This window comes from Balaenoptera musculus, chromosome 10, assembly GCF_009873245.2.
Source record: "Balaenoptera musculus isolate JJ_BM4_2016_0621 chromosome 10, mBalMus1.pri.v3, whole genome shotgun sequence".
NCBI classification, from domain to species: Eukaryota; Metazoa; Chordata; class Mammalia; order Artiodactyla; family Balaenopteridae; genus Balaenoptera; species Balaenoptera musculus.
In genome coordinates this window covers 83,760,678-83,783,165 of record NC_045794.1, presented here as the reverse complement: position 1 = coordinate 83,783,165, position 22,488 = coordinate 83,760,678, and the positions used below count along the sequence as shown (strand labels likewise).

General features: G+C 42.8%; 1 protein-coding gene across 2 annotated transcripts in view; it reads right to left on the bottom strand.

The window, feature by feature from the left end:
• Positions 1-22,488, bottom strand: part of ANO4 (anoctamin 4) — a 445,216-nt gene that overhangs the window by 132,439 nt on the left and 290,289 nt on the right. For both annotated transcript variants that reach the window (XM_036866241.1, XM_036866242.1), the window contains 3 exons: positions 20,273-20,373; positions 16,902-16,946; positions 6,805-6,936 (listed from right to left, as the gene is read on the bottom strand). In XM_036866241.1, the coding sequence (XP_036722136.1) occupies positions 6,805-6,936; positions 16,902-16,946; positions 20,273-20,373 (278 nt within the window). The remainder of the gene's footprint in view (positions 1-6,804; positions 6,937-16,901; positions 16,947-20,272; positions 20,374-22,488) is intronic.

Genomic DNA, 22,488 nt, shown 5'->3' with positions numbered 1-22,488 from the left:
TTCACTGTTGATTCCCAAGCCCCCAGTACAACAACAGGCGTGGAGCATGTGAATGAAGGAATATTTATTTAAACACATGCACACACAACAAACAAACATTTCAGATTCTTCCATTGGGAAGTGATCAGTATTTAATTTCACCTCACTTTTTATGGATTTTCATCAAAATAAAATAATGGTAATGATAGAAATTTTCAATTTCAGGAAGGAACATTTTTCTTTGTACCTTACACAAATATTTTTCTGAAAGGCATTTTAGAATTGATCTATTTCTTGAAAGAATACACCATATCTATATCTATATCTATATCTATATCTATATATCATAAAAAATGACATGACTCTTTTCGCACATTTCCTTTTCTCTTGTCTCCCAGCAGAAAACCTTTATTATGAGTATCGACCTTAGAAAGCAATTGCCTCAAGGGTATTCCTGCTGATGCCATTTGAAGAATGAAGGGCAGTGCTACTGCAGCAGGCCAACACTCACGGGCAAGGAGGAGAAGAGGAATAAATTAATTCCGGAATGGACTTGTCCGTCACAGCCATCAGCTTCGACCAGAGTTTAATTTATCTCAGAGAGTGCATGGGCCTGCCTGAAGGGTGTCATGTGATAAAAGACAGTAGAGAAGACAGCTCTCAAGGAGGGAGGGGGTGGGATTTTGCATCCACCCTACCAACCACCACAAGGGAAAACGTGGCACTGTCTGGGGACATTTTTGCTTTTCACAACCAAGGGGAGCGGCAGGAAGTTGCTATTAGCACCTGATGGATAGATGCCACGGATGCTATGAACCATCCTACAATGCACAGGACAGGCCCCCACAGCAGAGTTATTCAGCCCAAAATATCAAAATGCTGAGGTTGAGACATCCTGCAGCAGAGCACGATGTTGAACAGTGTGGGACCTGGTGCCTCTGTGTCTGAATCTGAATTCCTGATCCAGCGCTGTCTAGTTATTCAACAAACCTATTTCCCTTTTCCTCCTGGGCACACAGGTATTTATGTTAGCAGCCCTCGAGTTAGGGGTCGCTGCCTGATGAGCTCTGGCCCATGAAATGTGGGCACAAGTGCTGTACCCCACTTCTAAAACTGGCCCATAAAACTTCCTACAAAATCACTCATCTCTCTTTTCCCCTTCGGTAAACCAGATGGAAGGGATTTAGGGGATGGCAGAGTCACCAGACAGAAGTAGCCTGGGTACCCGAATGTCTGTACAGAGAAGGGACAATGCACCTCCCTCCTTGTGGTGACCCACACTAGACCACGATGTGAACAACAGACAGACTTCTACAGAGTTAAACCACTGATACTTGGGGGTTGTTCAGGCAGGTGGACTAACCTAGCTGTGTAACCTACTGCAGGTTCCTTAACCTCTTTGTGCCTCGATTTCTTCCTCTGTTGAATGAGCAACCATCAGGTTGCTGTGAGGATTAAAGTCTTTAAAATAGCATCTGGCATCTAATAAAGTTTTCCCATCTGTAGGACCACCTTTGGTGACACCATATAAAATGACCGACGGCACTATACGTTGATTTATATAAAGATATGTACCCACAGGTTTGCTTTTATTGCTTCCCAACATGGGTATTTGTTTGAACTAACTAGAAACTAGAAAGCTAGGCTATTTGTGGTTTAACTGAGTCCCAACTTTTAATTCTTTGGTACAATGCAGTTCAAAGTACAAAAAATTATGATTATTCCATGTTATCTTGATTACTTTTATCCTTACTTCATTTAATAGACAAGTATGAAGCATCTACTGTACGCTAAGCATTGTGTTAAGTATTGGAGATATAATTGTGAGCAGAAACAGACATGGCCTGTGCCTCCATGGAGTTCAAAGTTTACCTGGAGAGTTAGGCATTAATCATATAACACCCAAATAATTATAAAATCTAATATATGAAAAATGTTACATGGGACACATTCTGCTAAAGCAAAGAGACCTGGTCTTTGGAAGGATGGGAGGACGGCTTCCCTGGGAGGAGTCTCTGGAGCTGAGTTTTGAAGGATGAATAAGAATAAACTTGGGGAAGGGGGGAAGGAATGGGAAGAGAATGCTAGGAGAGGAAACATCACGTGCAAATGTCCTGAGGCAGAGGACATCCAAAGAACTGAGGGAGGCTGTATGTGTCTGGATCATAAGAAGTGAGGGGTGGAAGGTAGTGAAGGCAGATAAGGCTGGAGAGGAGCTGGCAGCATGGCCAGGCCACTCAAGGCCTTGTAGGTCATTCTCAATAATCTTCATATTTGTTCTAAGGTTTTTAAACTGGGTGAAGTGACATGATTAGACGTGCATCTTTAAAACCTCATTCTGTATGCACTTAAGAGAATGGAATGGAGGTAGGCAAGGGTAGAGCCAGGGGACCTGTTATATTATTTCTGGGTTTTAGAGGTGCGATCATGGTGGCAGAGATGGCTGGATTAAAGAGATACTTAGGACGTAAAATCATCAGCCTTTGGAGATGTATTAGATGTGGGAAGCGGAGGTGAGGGAGGTGTCTAGAATAGCTTTCAGGCCTTGGTTTCAGCAACTGGACAAAAATTAGTGCCATTGACGGGACAGGGGCTAACGAAGGTGGACCACGTTTGAGGAGAAAATGTCGAGTTGGGTTTGAGATGAGTATGCAGTGAACTAACTTCACATCATCTTTATTCTTTGCTCATAATATGATTCTCCTGTTTTCATTTCTATGTATTCATCTATTTTCTCATTTAACAAATCATTATTAAGTACCAACTATGGGACTCATAGTGGTGATACAGACAGTCTTTCAAGGAGCTTATGGTCTAGGAGAAAGCTATGAAAATGGATGATATTGGTAAGAGCTATGATAGGAAAAAAATTATTACTTAGACATAGAAGAGTGCCCCACACCCAGAATCGAGGGTGAAGGTTGGAAATTATGGAAGGTTTTCTGGAGGAAACGTCTCTGATGCAACGTGCAAGAAGGGAGCGCCTAAGGGAAAGGGTATTCCAGGCAAGGGAAGAGCATGTGTAGACAGGAGACAAGAGTGCACAGAGAGTTAATGAGGTCAAAGCAGCTCAGCGCGGCCAAAGCCCACAGAAGCAGGAGGTAGTGGGCCAAGCTAGGATTCTGGGTTTTATCCTGAGAGCAGAGTATTTTTAAGGCTCTTTTCCATTTTGGTCATTATTTATTAAATTTCCAATTGTCTTCTCTTTCTCCTACATTCATGTACACACACCCCTAAATTTCTATTATCCTTTTTTATTCCTAGATTAACACAATATCAAACATTCTGCAAAACTAAGAAGTCACATGAGATTTCTGACTGTATTTGGAAAACCAAGAGATCATGTTATAACTCCCAGAGCTCATTAACCAGCTACTTCTGATTAATTTAAACCCACTAAAATCACTCTCGAACCATCCTAGGGAAATCTTTTTCTAATTGTACCAAACAACTGTTTCCAACTTGACAGCCAGTGTTCTTCAAGTCTTACTTTTATACTATCATTAAAGAGATGTTGTCCATGTGGCATGACAATTTTCAGAGAGAAAGAAGTCCCCCCGCCCATAACATTCAAGACACCTGTTCAATTTTTCATCTCCCAATGGCACAACAGAACTGCCTACACTATTCTCTTGGTCCCACTGAGGTCTGGTTCTTAGGTTTGCTTCGTTCCAACTGTCCCTCTGCTTTTTCCTCCTTAGTTCTCCTATCTTGAAAGCTCAATTTCCACCGATCACTCTCTTTTTTCAAACAATAATGCCAGGCTTTCTCACGCCCTACACCCCATCACAGAAAACTACTTGTGGTTTTTCAAGCACCCCATTCTGTTTCATGTCTTTATACTTTTATACATATGTTATTCTCTCCTTTTAGGATGTGCTTCTCCCTTACCTACCTGGACAACTGTCATCCTTCAAGACCCATCTCAAGCATTTTCTTCTTGTGACCCACCCTCATCTCTTACCAACCTCCTTCCAAATCTGGAGGATGGTGCACTCCCTCTTTTAAGTCATACCCAACATACTGTCTACAATTATTTAAAATGGTCTACTCTCAGAGGAATGGATAAAGAAGAATATTCCTCAGCCATAAAAAGAACAAAATAATGCCATTGGCAGCAACACGGATGGACCTAGAGATGATCATACTAAGTGAAGTAAGTCAGACAGAGAAAGACAAGTATCATATGATACCACTCATATCATAAAATGAGGGGAACCTAATTTTAAAAATGATATAAATGAACTTACTTACAAAACAGAAAGAGACTCACACATTTTGAAAACAAACTTATGGTTACCAAAGGGGAAAGGGGGGTGGGGGAGGGATAAATCAGGAGCTTGGGATTAACGTACACACGCTACTATATATAAAACAGATAACCAACAAGGACCTACTGTATAGCACAGGGAACCTCTCCTCAATATTCTGTAATAATCTATATGGGAAAGGAATCTGAAAAAGAAGGAATATATGTGTAACTGCATCACTATGCTGTACACCTGAGACTAACACAGCATTGTAAATCAACTAGACGCCAACACAATTTAAAATAAAGTAAAATGATCTATTTACTAGGTGAGGTCAAGGCTGTGTCTAAGTTATCTTTATATCCCCTGTACCAAGACAGCGTCTGGCAAGAAGCAGGCATAAGATTAGTGGCCGCTGAACGAATCCGTAATTCAGTGAGTGAATACCAAGACGTGTCCAAAAAGCTTCTCAAGGGCTCCCCCTGGTGGCGCAGTGGTTGGGAGTCTGCCCGCCAACGCGGGGGACGCGGGTTCGAGCCCTGGTCCGGGAGGATCCCACATGCCGCGGAGCAACCGGGCCCATGAGCCGCAACTACCGAGCCTGCGCGTCTGGAGCCTGTGCTCCGCAACGAGAGAGGCCGCGATAGTGAGAGGCCCGCGCACCGCGATGAAGAGTGGCCCCCGCTCGCCGCAACTGGAGAAAGCCCTCGCGCGGAAACGAAGACCCTACACAGCCATAAATAAATAAATAAGTAAATAAAAATTAAAAAAAAAAAAAGCTTCTCAAATATATGTGAGAGATGGCTGAATACCGCCATCCCACATGCTATCATCTCTCACTTATTATATAGTTTAAAATACCTGTAAAGGTATGATTCTCAGTTCTAGTCCCTAAAGATCCTGATGGGTGCCCCAGGTGCTTCTGATTTTGAGAACCCTCCTGAGAAACTCTGTTCTAAAGCCAGAACATTAGGAAACATAACCAGCATGAAAATGAGTAGGAAATCTTCGATTTACCTGTGTCCCTTTGAAGTAAAACTAACCCCAGGCACACAACATATATTTCATTGATTCTTCCACCCATCCATCCATCTAAAATTTTTGAGACCCTCCTACACTGTGCCAGGCACTCTCTCAAGCAGGTAAGAAGCAAAGTGAAAACCTGCATGTAAACCAGACTCTACTCCAGGAGGATTTAAAAACAATCAACCACTTGTGTAAGAAACTTCAAGATGAACAACACAGGCACAGTGAGGGTTTAAATTAAGAGTGGGAACACATCAGCTTTCATCTGTCTTTTTCTTTTCAGGAAACATGCTAGGTCTTGATCTCTGAGTTAACATGAAATCTCGCTCAGTTCTTATCTCCCATGGAGGATTTAACTAGCATTTTGAGGCTGGGCTCTGAGTTTCATGTCTTCTTCAATAACCCTTTTAAACATTCACATAATGGGGCTTGTTTGGCATCAGTCTAACCTGTGGGGATCCAAAGTTTGGCTATTTCAGAAGTTTATGGAGTTGCTTCCCTTGCATTATACGTTTTGATGCAGAGCATCTATTCTTTGATTTTTCTTCTCTCCTTCGCCCTCTAGAAGTCCACAGGCTTTAACTGATTTTCTGTTGCTGAAATGTGCCCCCAGCTTGCACTCCCTGCAACTGCCATTTGGTTTATTTTTTTTTCTCAAAGTTGGCAACCTATTTTTTAAAAAATCTGTCACCCCTTTTCTTCCCTTCAGGTGAGTCATTTTTACTGAGGCTGTTGTTATATGGCTGGAACAGGGAGAGCCAGGAATTCCTGAAGCCTGGCTGGGAGCAAGGCCAGGCTGACTTGATTTATCCTCCTTTTAAGAGGCTGTCTTTGCCTGGCTGTTTACAGTCTTTGGCATGGTTTTCTCTCCTACCACCGACCCTGCCATCCGGCCATGATTTCTTGTCAAATCAGAAGCTTCAGAGTCAATTCTTTATCACTTTCGCAATTCCTCAAACGCTCAATTACTTAGCTAACCTCCCTCCCCCAACCACGCATGTAAAAAGTGACAAATTACTGTTCAGAGACTGACAGATGAGCCAGGAAGCCAGCTGCTAGGTTTTGTGGCTTTTCCTGGGGCAACTTGGTGAGTTGTTACAGAAAGGGGAGCTGAAAGGTGAACTGAGTTGATTTTTGTTTTTTAACTCAACAATCCCTCTTTTTAATAGGGCAAGGTGTAGACCAGCTTCCTTACCTGCTGGCTCAAGGCAGATGAGCCTTCAGGGGGCTCCAAGCTCTGGGCTTTGGCGAAGCCACAAGACAGGAATCTGGGTCTGGGTCTCTGAATCACCCCGCAGAAGGTGGTTCACCAGCACACACACGAACGAGCGTGCAATTGTGTTAAGTCGCTGAGACGTGGGGATTGTCTGTTAGAGCAGTTTGCTTACCCTGACTAATATAAAAGGGGTATGAACACTCACAGGACTGTCAGGGGAGAAGGGCACTACGCTGTTCCTTCCACGGGCCAAGGAACCAAAGGCGCGCAGAGGGGGCTCTACCACGGCTGCATGTTCTTAGTAAGACAAGGGCTTTCACGGGAAACACTCACTGGTGGATCCTTTGCTGGCTGAAAGGGGCAGTGTAGCAGTCATTCTCCTCCAGGTCTGGCAGTGTCTCCTTGTCCAGCCTCATTGGCTTCTTAGGTAACCATCTCCGAAAACTGCTTATTTGTTTATCGATCCTGTGGTACATGAAAGGCAAGACCAAAGGGTACAGCACGTCAGCATCGCCCCAAAACACGGGAGGGAAGTCTCCACAGAGCCGTAAATATGACCCCACACACTCCGGGCATGCTCACTGCACGCACGAAACTCCCACTCAACAGACAGGAAGAAGACAGCCGAGACTCAGTGTCCTTGAGATTTCACCGAGGGGCTTTGATATGATTGTCCATGATATCACAGCTGTGAGTCCTATGTCTACACATGCCAGTGAATGACCAAGGAACAGAACAAGGCTGGAAGGCTCTGGAAAGGAAGTGGACAGTCCCTTAAGCAAAGCAGCTGAGACCTTAACTTTGTCCATCCTGCAGATTCTAGAAACTCATTGTGTGCTTGGAAAATCTCCCCATCTGAGGTCAGGGAAGAGCTGTAGCTATAGTCAGCTTTGAGCGAGGGGTGACAGTGCATCCCAGGGGGTGGGCTGTGCACAGAGAGCCCAATGTCACGATTTGCTTCCTGCCCCTCACACCTTCCCCGAGCAGCCTTTCAGCAGATGGCATGCTGTTTAACTTTCATGTCTCTTTTCAAGCTGAGACATGAAAGTTCTCAAGGTGCTGGGGCATCATGACACACGTGTGTCACTCTGGCCAGGGCACACGATGACGCCAAGCCAAGGGAAATGACACTGTCTCCAAAGTGGTTTTCAAGCCATGGTTTCCCCCCTGGCTACCTCCTTGTTCCCTCTGATTTCTGCTGATGAAAACATCCGGCTTCCAAGTGACCAGATTCTCACCCACTCACAGCCAACCACAAGAAGGAGCAAATACCACAGCAGACTTTTAAATGATTATGCCACCTCAGGTATCTGTACCCTTGAAAAGTTTTTTCTCCAAGGGCACATATCAGATAGCATCTCTGTGAAGCAGACTGAACAGGTACCATTCGCGTTTTACGCATCACAAAAGAGACCCACGGCAGGGGTGATCATCCAGCCGGTGAATAAAGCCAGAACCAAATTGCAGATTCTGCACTCTTGATTTTAAAGATCAAAGTAGTTGATAATGGGAATTTTCACTTAGGGGCTATTCAAGGGACACATTTCTCTGGGGATGAAAATCTTTAAATGCCTTCTAAGTCTATTAACTGAAAACATATGGAATTTGGGCATGTTTTGTTTCTTTTCCCAATTAAAATCATTTACATGGCAATTTATCCTTTTCCATGAAACTCTCAGCTGAAGGGATTATTTTTTATATAGCCAATCAACTCCAAAATGAAAAATAACAGTAAACTTCTCTTCTACCACCTTTTATCCTCAGCATTGTTCCAGCCTCACCACAAACCCCCACTCTGCCTGGTGGCGGCTGTCCTTTTTCCAGAGTCCCTGAAAGTTCAAACTGGCAAGAATCGCTCTGGCTTCTTTAAGACCCTCCTCTCCAAGAGGACCTGTCCCCACCACATATACACACACAGAAGTAAAGATCCTACTCAGGGTCATGTACCCAGAAAAGAATAATAGATTAGAATGGCCCAGAGACTGAAGAAAGGGAAAAAGTTCCCATCTCCTTCATCCTTCAAGTCCACCCCATTCCCCCATCATCTCTTCAAAGACACTTAAAATACAGTGAGATGATAAGCTTCAGAGAGGTATGATATGACACAGTGGTTGAGAACATGAACTCTGAGGCTGGAGTGCCCAGATTCAAGCCCTGGCTCTGTAATTATTAGCAGTGTGACCTTGGGCAAGTTATTTAACTTTGCCATGTCTCAATTTCCTTATCTGTAAAATGGGCATGATAATGATCCTCAATTCATAGGGTTGTGATGATTAACTGATCAATACGTATACAAAGTCTCCAGAACGGTGTCTGGTGCATAGTGAACACTGGCTATTATCACTATCTTTTTTTCTTTTTTCCCAAAGACAAGAATTTGAGCAACCAGTTTGCCTCTTAACATTTTTGTCCTTCTGCCTTTCAATTCAAAAGCTTAATCATGCTTCACCAGCATCTATCACTCATCCAAGTTCAATGATATAGTCCTTAAATTAGACTTCCTAGGTTAAGCCGGTTGCCTTCCCTGTGGCTCTTGGCTTTATTTCATCTGATTGCCTTAAAAGTTGTTCACGAAAGAAGACTTTGGCCCAGAGGTTTTCCGTAATAGAGCTTTCACCACCCACATCTCTCCAGTCTGCAGCACTAATCGGATTACACTTTGCAAAATTCGCATTCTCCCAGGATCTGGGCTCTGCGTGCAAATGACTATGAATTAAATCCAGATGGGGACAGTGCTCAGCGTGGATGAAAACAAAGCTGTAAAAATTCAGGCATAAACGCTCCATGGGAATGAAATGGTAGCTTTCAGCAACCAGCTTGTGGAACCACAATTTAAGTGAAATGTGGAGATGGTGGAGAGAGAGAACAGAGTATGAGAGTGATTAGTTCACTGAAAAATGAGGAGGGGCGGGGGAAGGAAGCGAGGGGAGGCTGCTTGGCATGGTGGAGAGGAGCTGGGATTTGTCCTTGGAATGCCTACATCCTGGCTCTGTCGCTTAGCAGCTGTGTGACCTTCCACAAATCACTCACCTTTCTGAGCTTTATTTTTCAAGGGTTTTTAAAATGGGATCATTAAGATCATCATCATCTTATTGACCTCACAGGGTTGCTAGGAGGCTTATAAAAGAGGACGTGCATGAAATGCTTTGGAGAAGCCGCTAGGCAGAGAGCAGTGTTATTAATAACTCCTTGAGGACCATGGAGGCTAATGTAAAAGGGATGGAAAGGGGAGGAAGTGGGCTTTTGAAACACTACGGTAGAAGAAAGATATTCAAAAGATATCTTAAAAACAAGCCCCCCTGAGACGCTAACTGGGGGTGGAGGTCGTGAACCGGCCTTCATCGGGGCAGCCTGAGAAGAAACAGGAAGACAAAGCATGGGCTGTCTTGGCCCCACCACACTTGTCAGTCCAGGCCATGGGCTCACAATGACAGAAAAAAGGTTCAAATGTGATCGGCAGTTTGTGTCCTCTTCTGGTTGGCAGAATGGCCCCCCAAAGATGTCTGCACCCTAATCCCGGAACCTGTAAATATGTTGTGTGACATGGCAAAGGGACTTTGCAGGTGTAAGGTGATGGGCCTTAAATTAGGGAGAGCATGCTGGATTACTCAGGGGGACCCATTTAATCACTAAGCCATTTAATAGCAGAGAACTTTCTCTGGCTGGAGACAGGAGAGATGAGGCAAAAGGGAGGTCAGAGAGACTCAAAGCATGAGAAGGATTCAACCGGCCACAGCTGGCTTTGAAGATGAAGGGGGCCAGGAGCCAGGGAGTGTAGGCAGCCTCTAGAATCTGAAAAAGACCTTTAGTTAACAGCCAGTCAAGAAACGGAGACCCCAGTGCTACGACTGCATGGAACTGAACTGTGCCAGCCACCTGGCTGAGCCTGGAAGCCAATCCTTCCCCAGTGCCTGCAAAGAAGAGCCCAGCTGGCTGATGCCATGATTTCAGCCTGTGAGACCCAGAGCAGAGAAACCAGTGGAAACCTCCCCCAGCCCAGACTTGTGACTTGCAGAACTGAGATAATAAATTTGTGTTGTTCTATGCCGCTAAGTGGGGGAATATGTTGTAACAGCAATGGGAGACTAACACACCTCTCCAGTCCTGGGCCCACCTTCCCCTTGAGACCCGACCTTGGCTAGCCAGGCCCCCACGGGCTGAGACTGACGTTCTACACGTTGCCCCTACCTCCCAGGTAGGTGGCTCTGGGGACAAGGGTCTGTCCCTCTGTGGCAGGATGACGAATGGCCACTCTTCCACAAACCCACTCCTGTTCCCAAACTGTGCCACTCAGACACCAGAGAGGAGCCCCTTTCACCTTGCAAAGGAAAGACACATAGTGCAGAAGCCACCAGGATGGAAAGCATGAGACTTAAGCTGGATGCCTGGGACAAGCCTTTTATCCTCACGGGGCCTTAGTATCCTCATCTCTAAGATGAAAAATCAGATGCTTTCTCAATACATGGTGGTGACTTCAGCAATAATATCTTGGCTATACCATTTTAAACAAACTTGAGTTAATACAGAGTTTTCCTTTAGGGATGTCTCTGGCGGTCCAGTGGTTAAAACTCTGCGCTTCCACTGCAGGGGGTGTGGGTTTGATCCCTGGTTGGGGAACGAAGATCGTGCATGCTGAGGTCAAAAAAAGAGCTTTCCTTTTCAAGAGGCATAATGGATAACCTTTCATATAGAATGACGACTCTGGAGTCAGCTGGAAGTGGATTCACATCCTCATTGCCCAGAACGAAAATGGTGAGTGCCATGCTGGGGAAGGGACTAAACTCCTCTGAGCTAATATGCCCATTACCTAAGGAAGTGGTAAGGATAATGCATAAGTGTTTGCACAATGCCTTGGATGGACAAAATGCTCAATTAAGCAGTGGTTTCTAGGATGAAGAAAATGCTGATGACAATGAACTTTTATTTACCGAGTTCTCTACAGACGTTCAAGAGCTATGATTCTCCCTTGTATACTGAGGTCTGTGCTTCCACGTCTCACAAACATCCCTAAACAGGCAATCCTGAAATTTACTTAGGCCTGAAAAAGTCAAGAAACCAACTAACCAGGAAGCACCCCATCTGTCTCTTCAACATAGGAGTAGGGCTTACTTAGTAAAGTCTCCTCTGACGGGGAAAAGAGAAAACGTCAGCTTAATGACGGAGCACTGACTTTGGTTGGACACACTGTCACTTTGTTCCACTTCTGCCATTTACTGAGCAAAAGCTGTCTCACAGACTACACAGGCAACTCAATAAAGATGGATCATCTACTTGGGTATTTGTGGCCTTGACTTGCCAAGTTAATATCTAGACTAAAAGGTGAGTTACTTTCTTAAGAAAGTTGTTCTGATGGTAAGTTCAGGGTCCTTGACCAAATGCCGGTTCATGACAGGTGAGGTTCTGCATAGCTGGAAAGAACTGCCAGCACAGCACAAGCACAGACAAATGGGCACAGACCTGCCACTTCTTCCAGGCTGTGCCTTTCCAGGGTGTGCCTTGGAAATGGGCCTTGGGAAGGTCCTGGTTAAAACAACTTGACCTCAGTCATCTCAGTTGTAAAGGGGAGACAATCCTACCCACCTTCAGGAGTGGTGATGATTACAGAAAAGGCCACATGCAAAGGACTTCACCCCTAACAGGCTAACCTGTCTGCAGGCTTTTATAAATCACTGGCTGTGCACAGAGTCCCCAACTGGATGCTGAGGGTATACCCTGAAGAAGCAGAAAACAAGGGCCTTTCCCTGGAGCCACTAACAACCCAGGAGGGAGTTTGTACTAATGACAACTTAATTAGGCTGAATTAAATGAAACAGGCTACTTCAGAGACACCTGCTTTTCCCCAGACCAGAATATTATAATAGCAGCATCAGGTTTCGAACAGTTAGATTACATTTTCAGAGATAATATGCCCAGAGAGCACCTACAGATGAGAGGTTTTGTTTTTTTTTTTTTAACTTAATGGAGGCACCATACACAGACTTACATTGCAGGAAATGAAGCCCTCCTGGATGGATAACAGACAACAGGAGGCTTGCATTTCTTTTTCCTCTTCTCAGAGCCAAGTCCCCTGTATTTGCAGCCTCTCCTTGGATAGTTAGGGATCTTGGGAAGCCACTGCCATTCTTTTAGGTCACAAGGCTGCTAACCGGGGCACAGCTTAGAAGAGTCCAAAGGGTTTGGAACATTTACGTATGTTAATTTGTTTAAGACGAGGATGGAAACATCCAAGCCATTTGTCATGTTGCCTGTATACTCATCTGATAAGATTACGATGGCACTGAGCGTATAATGCAGTAGGGACCAGCATTCATTCTGCCAAGCACCGCAAAGGAGAACATCAGGCAGGATGTGCATGGGGGCGTGGAGGAAAAAAGAATGAGTAGTAATGAGACTTCAGCTACAAGCCACCCACAGTCAACAGATTTATTACTTTGTAAGCATATCTTCTGCAGATTATATTTGTACGATTTGGTGAAGGCCAAAAATAATAATAATAAGGCAGAAGAACGATGATAAATTTCCTTTCCTGACTGGATAGGTAACTTGTAATACCTGTAAGTCTGCCCAAAGGTAAGTGCTGAAGTAGCCTTTAATAGACCAAGTATGTGAATGAAAAGAGCATTTACTCCAGAAATACATATCTGAATTACATGAGTGTGCTTTATGATGTCAGGCAACCTTTCATAAATAAAGATATTTGTGAAATGACGCTCTATTTTTCTGCCTGCTCAGAAACTTCACAATTTCTAATTTATTTCTCTTATCCTGAAAGGAGGTAGGTTTGTTTCAAGGGTGCTTTCACGGATTAATGAAGTGAAATATCATTTGTAAGAATGAAACTAAAAGCTAAATTAAATATCCATACGTAGCATGACATGAGAATTTTAGAATACTGGAAGTCAATATTTTACTACTGATGTACAACTAGGATAACAAGTTATAGATGTGCCCTTCAATTTGTAATGTCATCCCTGGCTACAAAGAGACACACATTCTTCATCATCTAAATCAGGCTATTCTGAGGTGAAGTGAAGAGTTAAAGTAGATACAAAATTTTCTGACAAACTGCATTTAAAACTTTGCACCAGACACTGGGCTTCAGTAAGTTACACCACCAAATTGATGTCCCAGATTTAATCCTATGTGGTAAGCAGTAAAGCTTAAGAGGTCATTCTGAATCAGTGTGTCATAAAACCATAGTTAGGACCTTTTTCCCCTTTATTTTGACCCAGAGTCTTCCGGTGCCTCCTAAGGCCTAGATTTTTCTACAGTTGTAATGTGTGTACTTAAGTAGTATCAACTTTTTTTTTTTAACATCTTTATTGGAGTATAATTGCTTTACAATGGTGTGTCAGTTTCTGCTTTATAACAAAGTGAATCAGCTATACAGATACATATATCCCCATATCCCCTCCCTCTTGCATCTCCCTCCCACCCTCCCTATCCCACCCCTCTAGGTGGTCACAAAGCACCAAGCTGATCTCCCTGTGCTATGCAGCTGCTTCCCACTAGCTATCTATCTTACATTTGGTAGTGTATATATGTCCATGCCACTCTCTCATTTCGTCCCAGCTTACCTTTCTCCCTCCCCGTGTCCTCAAGTCCATTCTCTACTAAAGAAGTAGCATCAACGTTTTCAGGCCAAAAATTAGTATTTAGTAAGCTGTTCTTCCAGTTCCAGAAACAAGGATTTCCCCAGCTCTTATTCACTCCCAACCTCCCTTCTATACGCATGGAGTACATATGCTGAGTCATGTGGTCACAGTCTCCTCTGCTTTCCTCCTCTTGCTCCTGTTCTAAATCCCATCCCCTCTTTCTCTCTTCTTGTCACAAAACTTATCAAGGTAGTAGTGACCCCTCACTGCCTCTGATTCATCAGGACCCTGTCCATTCTCCACCAGCTGTAATTTGGTTTCTATTACCCTCTACTCTGTAGTCATCATTCTCAAAATGTACTAGTTCCAGACCAGCAACATCAGCATCATTTGGGATCTGGATACAAGTGCAAATTATTGAGCCTCACCTGTGGGGATGGGCCCAGCAATATGAGTATTAAAGAGCCCTGCAGGTGATCCTGATGCACGCTGAAGTCTGAGAACCACCACTCCATGGAGACTGCTAGCACGGTGGTTACCATGGTGACCAAAAATCAATTCTCATCTCTCATCCTTCATCAGTAGCTGAAGAACACCCCTTCTTATGGGAACTCATACGTGGTGCCTCTGACACTGCCCTCCCTTAGTTCTCCTCCTACTTCTTAAATTGTTCCTTTTCATCCTCCCCCATCTCTTCCTGTCTCCTTAAAGCAGATTTTCTGAGCAATTGCTACTGGCCCTCTTCTCTTCACTCCCTGCATCGTTTCCTGGGAAATTCCATCTACTCTCCTGGCTAAGGTCGTGACCTCTACGGCTCTGTCTCCCAAACTGGGTTCTCTAGCTTTACCTCTAGCTTCAACTGCTGTGCCATCAGTTTCAAAAGCCTTCAGGACACCAACACCTCGAAGACCTACTGTGAGTCAATGTAGAATTGTTAAAACAAAATTCACCACCTTTCTTACCACACCTGTATCTCTCTGAATTTCTACTCTTCTTTTGCCTCCCGATCCCTTAATATGGAAACCTCTTTCTGACCGCCACCATCTCTTGTTTTCCAAATACCTGCTATGCCCTTTTGCCTATAATTTCACAATCTTTCTCATATATTTTGCTGTTTACTTTGTAGATTATCTTTTGGCTATTCAGGGAGAACTACAATCTGAGTGTTTTAGAGTGAAAGCTAAAGAGAGAGAGATTATGACTTATTTTAAGGAAGCACTTTCTAAGTCAGGTGTTCACAGATGGGTTCAAGAATACGCTGTCTCCAGAGATGTTCAAACACAGGCTGCCTGATGATATAGCAGAGGTTCAAGTAGCTGATGAGTGGTTAGACTTGATGACATTTGATATCCCATCCAACCCCGAGATTATATGGGTCCTTTTATCACCATTTTCTTTCAAGCCCTCACCTCTTCCCCATAGTGTGAGCAAATGTTTCAGTCCCCAGTCTATGTCTGACACTTCAGGCAGTCCTGGTTTTTCTGTACTTTTCTTTGTGGTCTCCTTTTCCCCCAAGCAAATTCTCACACCTGTGTATGGAGATTCATTCATTCATTTGCCCCACCTACTACATGCCAGGTACTGGAAACAAAGAATTGGATGAGCCATCCTTGCCTTCATATACCTTCCAGGTGGAGAGTTGGACATCTACATCATAGATTACAGCACAGGCCCAGTAATCTGTGTTTTAATAAGCCCTCCAGGTGATTCTGATGCTGGCTAAAGTTTGAGAACTACTGAAATAGGCTAAAGTGTGCACCAAGTTTTTGTAGAAGGTCATTACGTGACAAGGGATTCGTTTCATTGTGGTGAATCCAAATGCCATGGTAACTGCCTGATGAAAGAAGGATTGCTAATAAGGATGCTGCTCAGGGACATTTTTGGAAACCACGTCTTAGTTTCTTTAAACGCCCACTCTCATGTCACACTTTGTTGAGTGCACGTGTATTTGAGTAAACTCACTAAAATATATCAACTACTCTTCTACTTATCCTTCTGCATAGCATATAAACAGAGTGAACAGGAATCTTAAATCCCACAGAACTGAACTCTAAGATTTTCAGACAAATGCAATGGTATCCAAGTTTAACTATCAGCTCAGCTCAGGGTGAATGGTTACAGAAGACCAATTAAAAGCTTGAAATTAGAATGCCAATGATCACCACACAGTCAAATTAAAGGACATCACTGACGCCTCCCCTTCATCCCTGGCTTCTCAAAAAACAAGGAGAAACAAGCTTAGGAAGGATTCATAGCACAATAAAGGCAATCTTCATCCAGTAGTATTTTTTGGGAGGAGGGGTAAAAAGAGGGTAGGAGGGCTTCTGAATAAGGTCATACATCTGCCTACTTTATTAACAAACTATGACTAACATAGGCGGACCCCACCCATGGAGGGCCAAGAAGCCGTCTGCTTTTTGAGAGGGTGATTGTCTGCACTTAGATTTCAAGTTACATACAGCAGAGGAAGGAGTCTGTGTGGGGAAAAGAGTAACATTCAGACCAAAGATGCTTTCTAAACAGTGGGGCTTTCTGGTAATTTATCTAATAGAATGGGGAGAAAAAAAACCCCAAACCCAGCCTCAATAGACCTGCAGATAAATTCTGTCCTCCCAAGTGTGAAGTCACAGGGAAGACTCTAGGAGGACCATTTCCATCTTTGCTTTTTTTTTTCCCTAGGCTATTTCCCTAACCAGAAATAGCGATTTTTGGCACGGCAGCCAGCTTTCCCATGTGACAAAGGCCCATCTTCCCCAGCTTGTATTCCTTGGCACTGTTGGAGCACACAGGCCAACAGCTAAAACAAACGCCATCATGACAGAGCATGCTACTAACCTGCTCATGAACTTGTACCGGCGGGGCAGGTAATAGATTTTTCTCCTGGAAGAACAGCAAAAATGAAGCCAGTCGAGAAGAAAACCCATCGTCAGTTACAGTTTGAACTAGCAAGGAAGGAAAGGAGATTGAAGATAGAAGCCTGTAAGAGGTGAAGAAGAAAAAACTAAAAAGAGATTAACAGTGAGAAATGTAGTGGGAACGGAGGGCATGCATTTTTTGAGTCGTGAAATCATATGAAATCGTTTCCATTGATATTGCCCCCTCTCCGTGTTACCATCATTGCTTATGGCTGCTCTTCGCCTACAGAACCTGTGCAGAGCAACAATTTGGAGCAATTGGTATTTGTAGGAATTCGGCTGAGGTCAGCTCTTTTTTCAGGATGCCGAGGTGGATTGCCAGCCTGCTGGCAACATACATAATTTAGTGGGCACAGGATTACATTAACTAATATTTATATAGCACTTTAAGTTTAGAGAATGCTTCTCTCATCTGATATAGGCAAGGGTAATGTAAAAATACATATTTATATTTTACAACCAGTATGGGAAGGACACTAACAAATAAGCATCAACATCCTGCTGCAAACAACCACACTAGAACATTCTGCCTAACCACTGGCCCTCATATAGGTGCATTAAAGAGATAAACCAAGGAATCCTGGAAAAAAATCTTTTTAAAAATCAGACTTATTAAGGATCTGTTGTACTTCTATATACCTGCATTTTAAAAAGTATTACCAATGTAAATTCTGGGTGTAGTGTGAATGGAGAGCACATGCATTAGATGCTTTATTAAAATGCAGTCTCCCCTTTCTATAGTTTGGGCTTCAACCAATGGGGTGGTAATGCAATGAATACGGTTTGTATGGATTCTGAACTGTTACTGAGATATCTCACTTAGAGAGAATGGGAAGTTTATACACCAAAATTTATTTTGTGTATCTGTGAAAACTTAAAAACATATCCCATGTTGTTAACAAGCAAATTATAGAGACAAAAGAAAGATCAGTGGCTGCCAGGGGTTTGGGTTGTGGGGAGAAGGGATGAATAGACAGAGTAAAGGGGATTTTTAAGGGCAGTGAAACTATTCTGCATGATACTATAATAGGGGGTACCTGACACTATGCATTTGTCAAAACCCATAGAACTGTACAAGGCAAGAAGTGAACCCTAAAGTGAACTATGGACTTTAGATAGTAATAATGTACCAATATTGGTCCATCAATTGTAACAAATATACCACACTAATGCAAGATATCAATAATAAGGAAACTGTAAGTAGGGTGAGAGGGGGTATATGAGAACACTCTGTACTACCTATTTAATTTTCTGTAAACCTAAAACTGTTCTAAAAACAGTCTATTTAAAAAACCCATATCCATGGACATACAGGTATTTAGCAGAAGCAGGTTTTATGGACAATTTCCCATAAGAAACCTATTCCTCAACTTCCTTTTTAACATTGGAGAGATAAAAATCCTAGGAGACTAAACCTGGGATTCAGAAGTGCAGTCTACAGAAAATAATAAATAAAGATTCTTGGAGGCATTTAAATAGTCAGCTAAATTGACATTTGAACATTTTGTTGAACTGACATGGCAGGACAATTCCTGCTTTGGAAATACATATGTCTCCCTAGGCTAGAGTTATTTGTCTAAAACATCGGACAAAATGAAAGCATAAATTTTAAATGCACCAAGTTGCATCAAGTGAAGCTATGCTTGGGTAAAATCACATCAATATTAATAAGGCCAATTAGTGGCCACACATTACCAGTATTTCCTCCTAAAATATTGCCCTGTAGGAATTCCTACATTTAAGACTATTATTCATAGCTATTATGGTTTTCATTTTATTGCCTAGATCACAGTCTCTGAATATTGCATAAGAAAAGTATTAATGCTGCTTGCAGGCAGCATTTTTCTGCTATGTAATGAGCACACAGAGGTGTTATCTATGATACAGCCAGGCCCTTCAGAGATGAAATGCTTCCAGGTACTAAGGGAATTTGCTGTGCATCACATTGCTCATGTTTCTACAATCTGCTCAGGTTCTGTGCTGGAGAAGTGCGTTCTGGCAAAAGCTTTTATGAGATTGCTACTGGGGAGGGGGGTATCAGTTTCACTAGGTCTTACTCCTGTAAAACTACTACTACTATCAAAAGGTAGACTTTTTAGCTCTGTTGGCTGTAAGATGTTGGTCTGATATATGACTCTTTCTAAGCATAGATTTATTTTTGGTCCTTATGTGTGATACAGTATTAATTCACATTGATAAATAACTGAAAAGTTTAGAACTATGTTTGTCTCAATTCTTTTGGGAATTTTGCCTTAAGGAAAATAGATGCTAGAAATCCAGCCTCTATTTTGAATTGGTATTAGGACATAAAGACCAATAAACAAAGAAAATAAGGTGCACCAGGGAGATATATTACAGGCCTATGAATGGAAATTGCCCTTCTCTAAATGTGTTCCTAGCTCCTCTTCGTTTCTAAGAATGTAGATGGTGCTTTGTCTCGATAACTTTCCACAGCTCATTAAGAGGTATATTTTAGAATTGGCAGTTTGTCTAATATCTGCCCACTGACTTGGTCTTTATGGGCAAATTGTGAACTAAAAGTATTTAATTCTTTAGTCCCTTTGGAACTGTCCTTGGTACTACACCCCTCCACCTCCTTTAAGAGATTCCATTATTTCCACATATCTTGGCATTTATAATTTGAGGTTTAATACTTTATTTCATTTCCATCTAGCCAATGATCACCTTTTCTTAATCTATAGGGAAAATAAGAATATTCACTGTAAGATGGAGGAAAATTAATCCTTTTAAATAACTGAGAAGTCCATGCAAAGTGTTTTCTATTCCCCTAGGAATAAATATCAATGCTTGTGTTTGTGCAGTATTTATTACCTGACTTTTTAAAATTTAAAAATAGGTTATTTAAAAAAATAAGATCACATTTTCCTGAAATTTCTTGAACTTGTTTCAGTGGAAGTAGATTTTAATTTTTTTCTGGAAGGGACCAGTCAGTAAGGACCTGCATCACTGATCCTGGGGTCTGGCCATTCAAAGAAGCAGTACACAGGGTTTCTAAAAATGGCACTTTGGAAATGAAAATGCCACTTGGAAAATATTTCTGTCTCACAGGCAGGTGAACTATCTGCCCTTCTAAGGACTGAATTAGCCAGACATTTTCACAAAAAGCCATGAAGTCATTTTTAGCCATGAAGTACTTATTGCATTTCCTAAACATTTAAAGGATTTTCTTAGAGTGTTCCAGTCTGCATTTCAGTTTTATTTGTTTTGAGAGAGGAGTACATTAGTAGCAGAGAGAATGGGGGGTGGGGGTGGGGATACTTTTACACCTACCTGAAAGGCATTCTTACATTCATTTGTTCTGCGTATCTTCCGAGCACTTCCCATGGGGCATGCAACTTCACAAAGATAATGTCACTATTTATTAGAGAGGACTGAAACAGAAAAAAGAAACTAAATTGAAAAGTATATCCACGTCTCCTATGGTTTCAATTGAGTTGGAACTCAGAACACATGAACTTGTACAGAGTTTAAGATGGGGGGCATTCTTCAGCAACAAGCTGGCTCCTCATGTGTGCATATATGCACTCAACCAATACACCGCTGTGTGGCAGGCACTAGAGAACCAGCTAGCAACAAAAGAGATATGCATGGCATTTACATTCTGCAAAAACACACACAAAAGAAGACAGGCAGAAACAAGTTAAAGAGAGAGAGACAGATTCAGAGCTACGAGTATTCTGAAGACAACAAAGTCTTAGGAGGAAGAGTTGGGGTGGGGTACCCATTTCTTTGGGCAAAGGGTCAAGGAAAGTCCTCTCTGAGGAGGGGACATGTGAGCTGAGACACAGAGAAGGAGCCAGTTGGATAAAGAGCGTGGGATGAACGTTTTGGGTGCCAAGGCCCTAGGCTGGGAAACAGCTTGGTATGTCCTATGGTCGAGGGACAGGGAGGAGGGTAGAGGGGCTGGGGTGGATTAATCGTGGAGACTGGAACGAGCAGAGGGTGGAAAGGAGAGCAGGAGCTTGTAGTGCTTCACAGGCCACAGCAAGACGGTTCAACTTTATTCTAGGAACACGGGGAAGTCATTTTGATTTAGGTGTTCAAAGATCACTGTGGCTCCTGTGTGAAGGATAAACAACAAGGGAGAGTTACAGCGAAAGCAGAGAGAAAGAGAGAGGCTCTCAATCATCCAGGCAAAAGCAATAGTTGGTGGTGGTGGAGACAAAGGGACCTAAGAGATGTGAGTCTTAAATCTGGGTCAGTATCAGCAAGGTTTTTTCAAAGGACTGTGTTCTTTGGCCCCAAACCTTTGCCTCCTCTGGGGCTTCTTATCAACACAGAACTTAGACAAGCAAGTAAAACTAGAGCTTCATACTCTGTTAACCCCCCAACACATTTTGGTCTATGCCTCTGGCCAAGGGGACGTCTCCAATTAGGAGATTTCCTTCAGAAGTCATTTCCCAGGGGGAGGGCTGAGTTGTGGAAGGAAGTAGAAGAAAGATGAGAAACAGTAAGCCAGAGCAGTTTAAATTCGCAAAATGGCCAATTATTTATCCATATCTTTCTCACGCACAGTCGTTCTGAACTGCATACTATTTAAATTTTTACAGTTTAAGAGTATCAATTTAAAATTTTGTAGTTTAAGATATGTTGGGCCTTTGTGGCTGAACTCTCCTTATAATAGTATTTATAAACAAGCCAATATTTTTACACAGCTGACAAAAAAAGCTCAACTTTATGCTTTAGCTGGGGTGCATTTGCACTACAGGGAATGGTTTTTATATTGCAGATGAAATGCAATTGTAATTCATCTCTTGTATTTTCATTCAGGGTCTTCTGGCTAGGCTTATAAATAGTGTATTTAATTCATAAGAACTCCTCAAGATATTATGAAAATCAAACTGGTGTCAACTACAATGTTCTCAGGGACTTTGGTAATGCTGAATTTCCCACGGGGAGGAGGGCCAAGGCCCAGATCCACAATGGTGGTGGTGGGGTACCCTTTGATATTGGTTAGAAAAATCAAACTTTCTGGCAGTTCAGGCTGAAATAAGGTTTTATCTTTCAGCTTAGGATAAGCAGACCCCTGTCTCTAAGCCTCCTGAGAACAAGGAAAGTTTCTGTTATTCATGGTTGAATCCTCTGGGCCTAGCACAGTGCCTGCTATAGACGATACACTCAACCAATATTTGTCTAGTGAAATGTGAATAGTTAGTCCTGGCCCAAGTGAAAGCTGGGAGTCCTATGAAGCCAGAAGTGATGAAGATTAAGTGACTCTTGGAGCCCACATAGCCGGTTACTGCAAATAAGGTGCTCACGCAGGGAACGAACACGCGAGCAACCACTGAAGAAGCAATGACTAGAGCTGTGTCTCTTTGCACAGACTGGTTTTCTGTTTAGTAACCTATTACCTCCCTGCACTGGGTGCTTAGAGCCAGGTAGCCAGGGGTAGTGTGAATGAGCTCATGGGTGGCCATGTCCATACAGGAATATATAGAAACATAGCACACACACTCTCCATTGTGTCCCATTCGTGTCTGTGGATG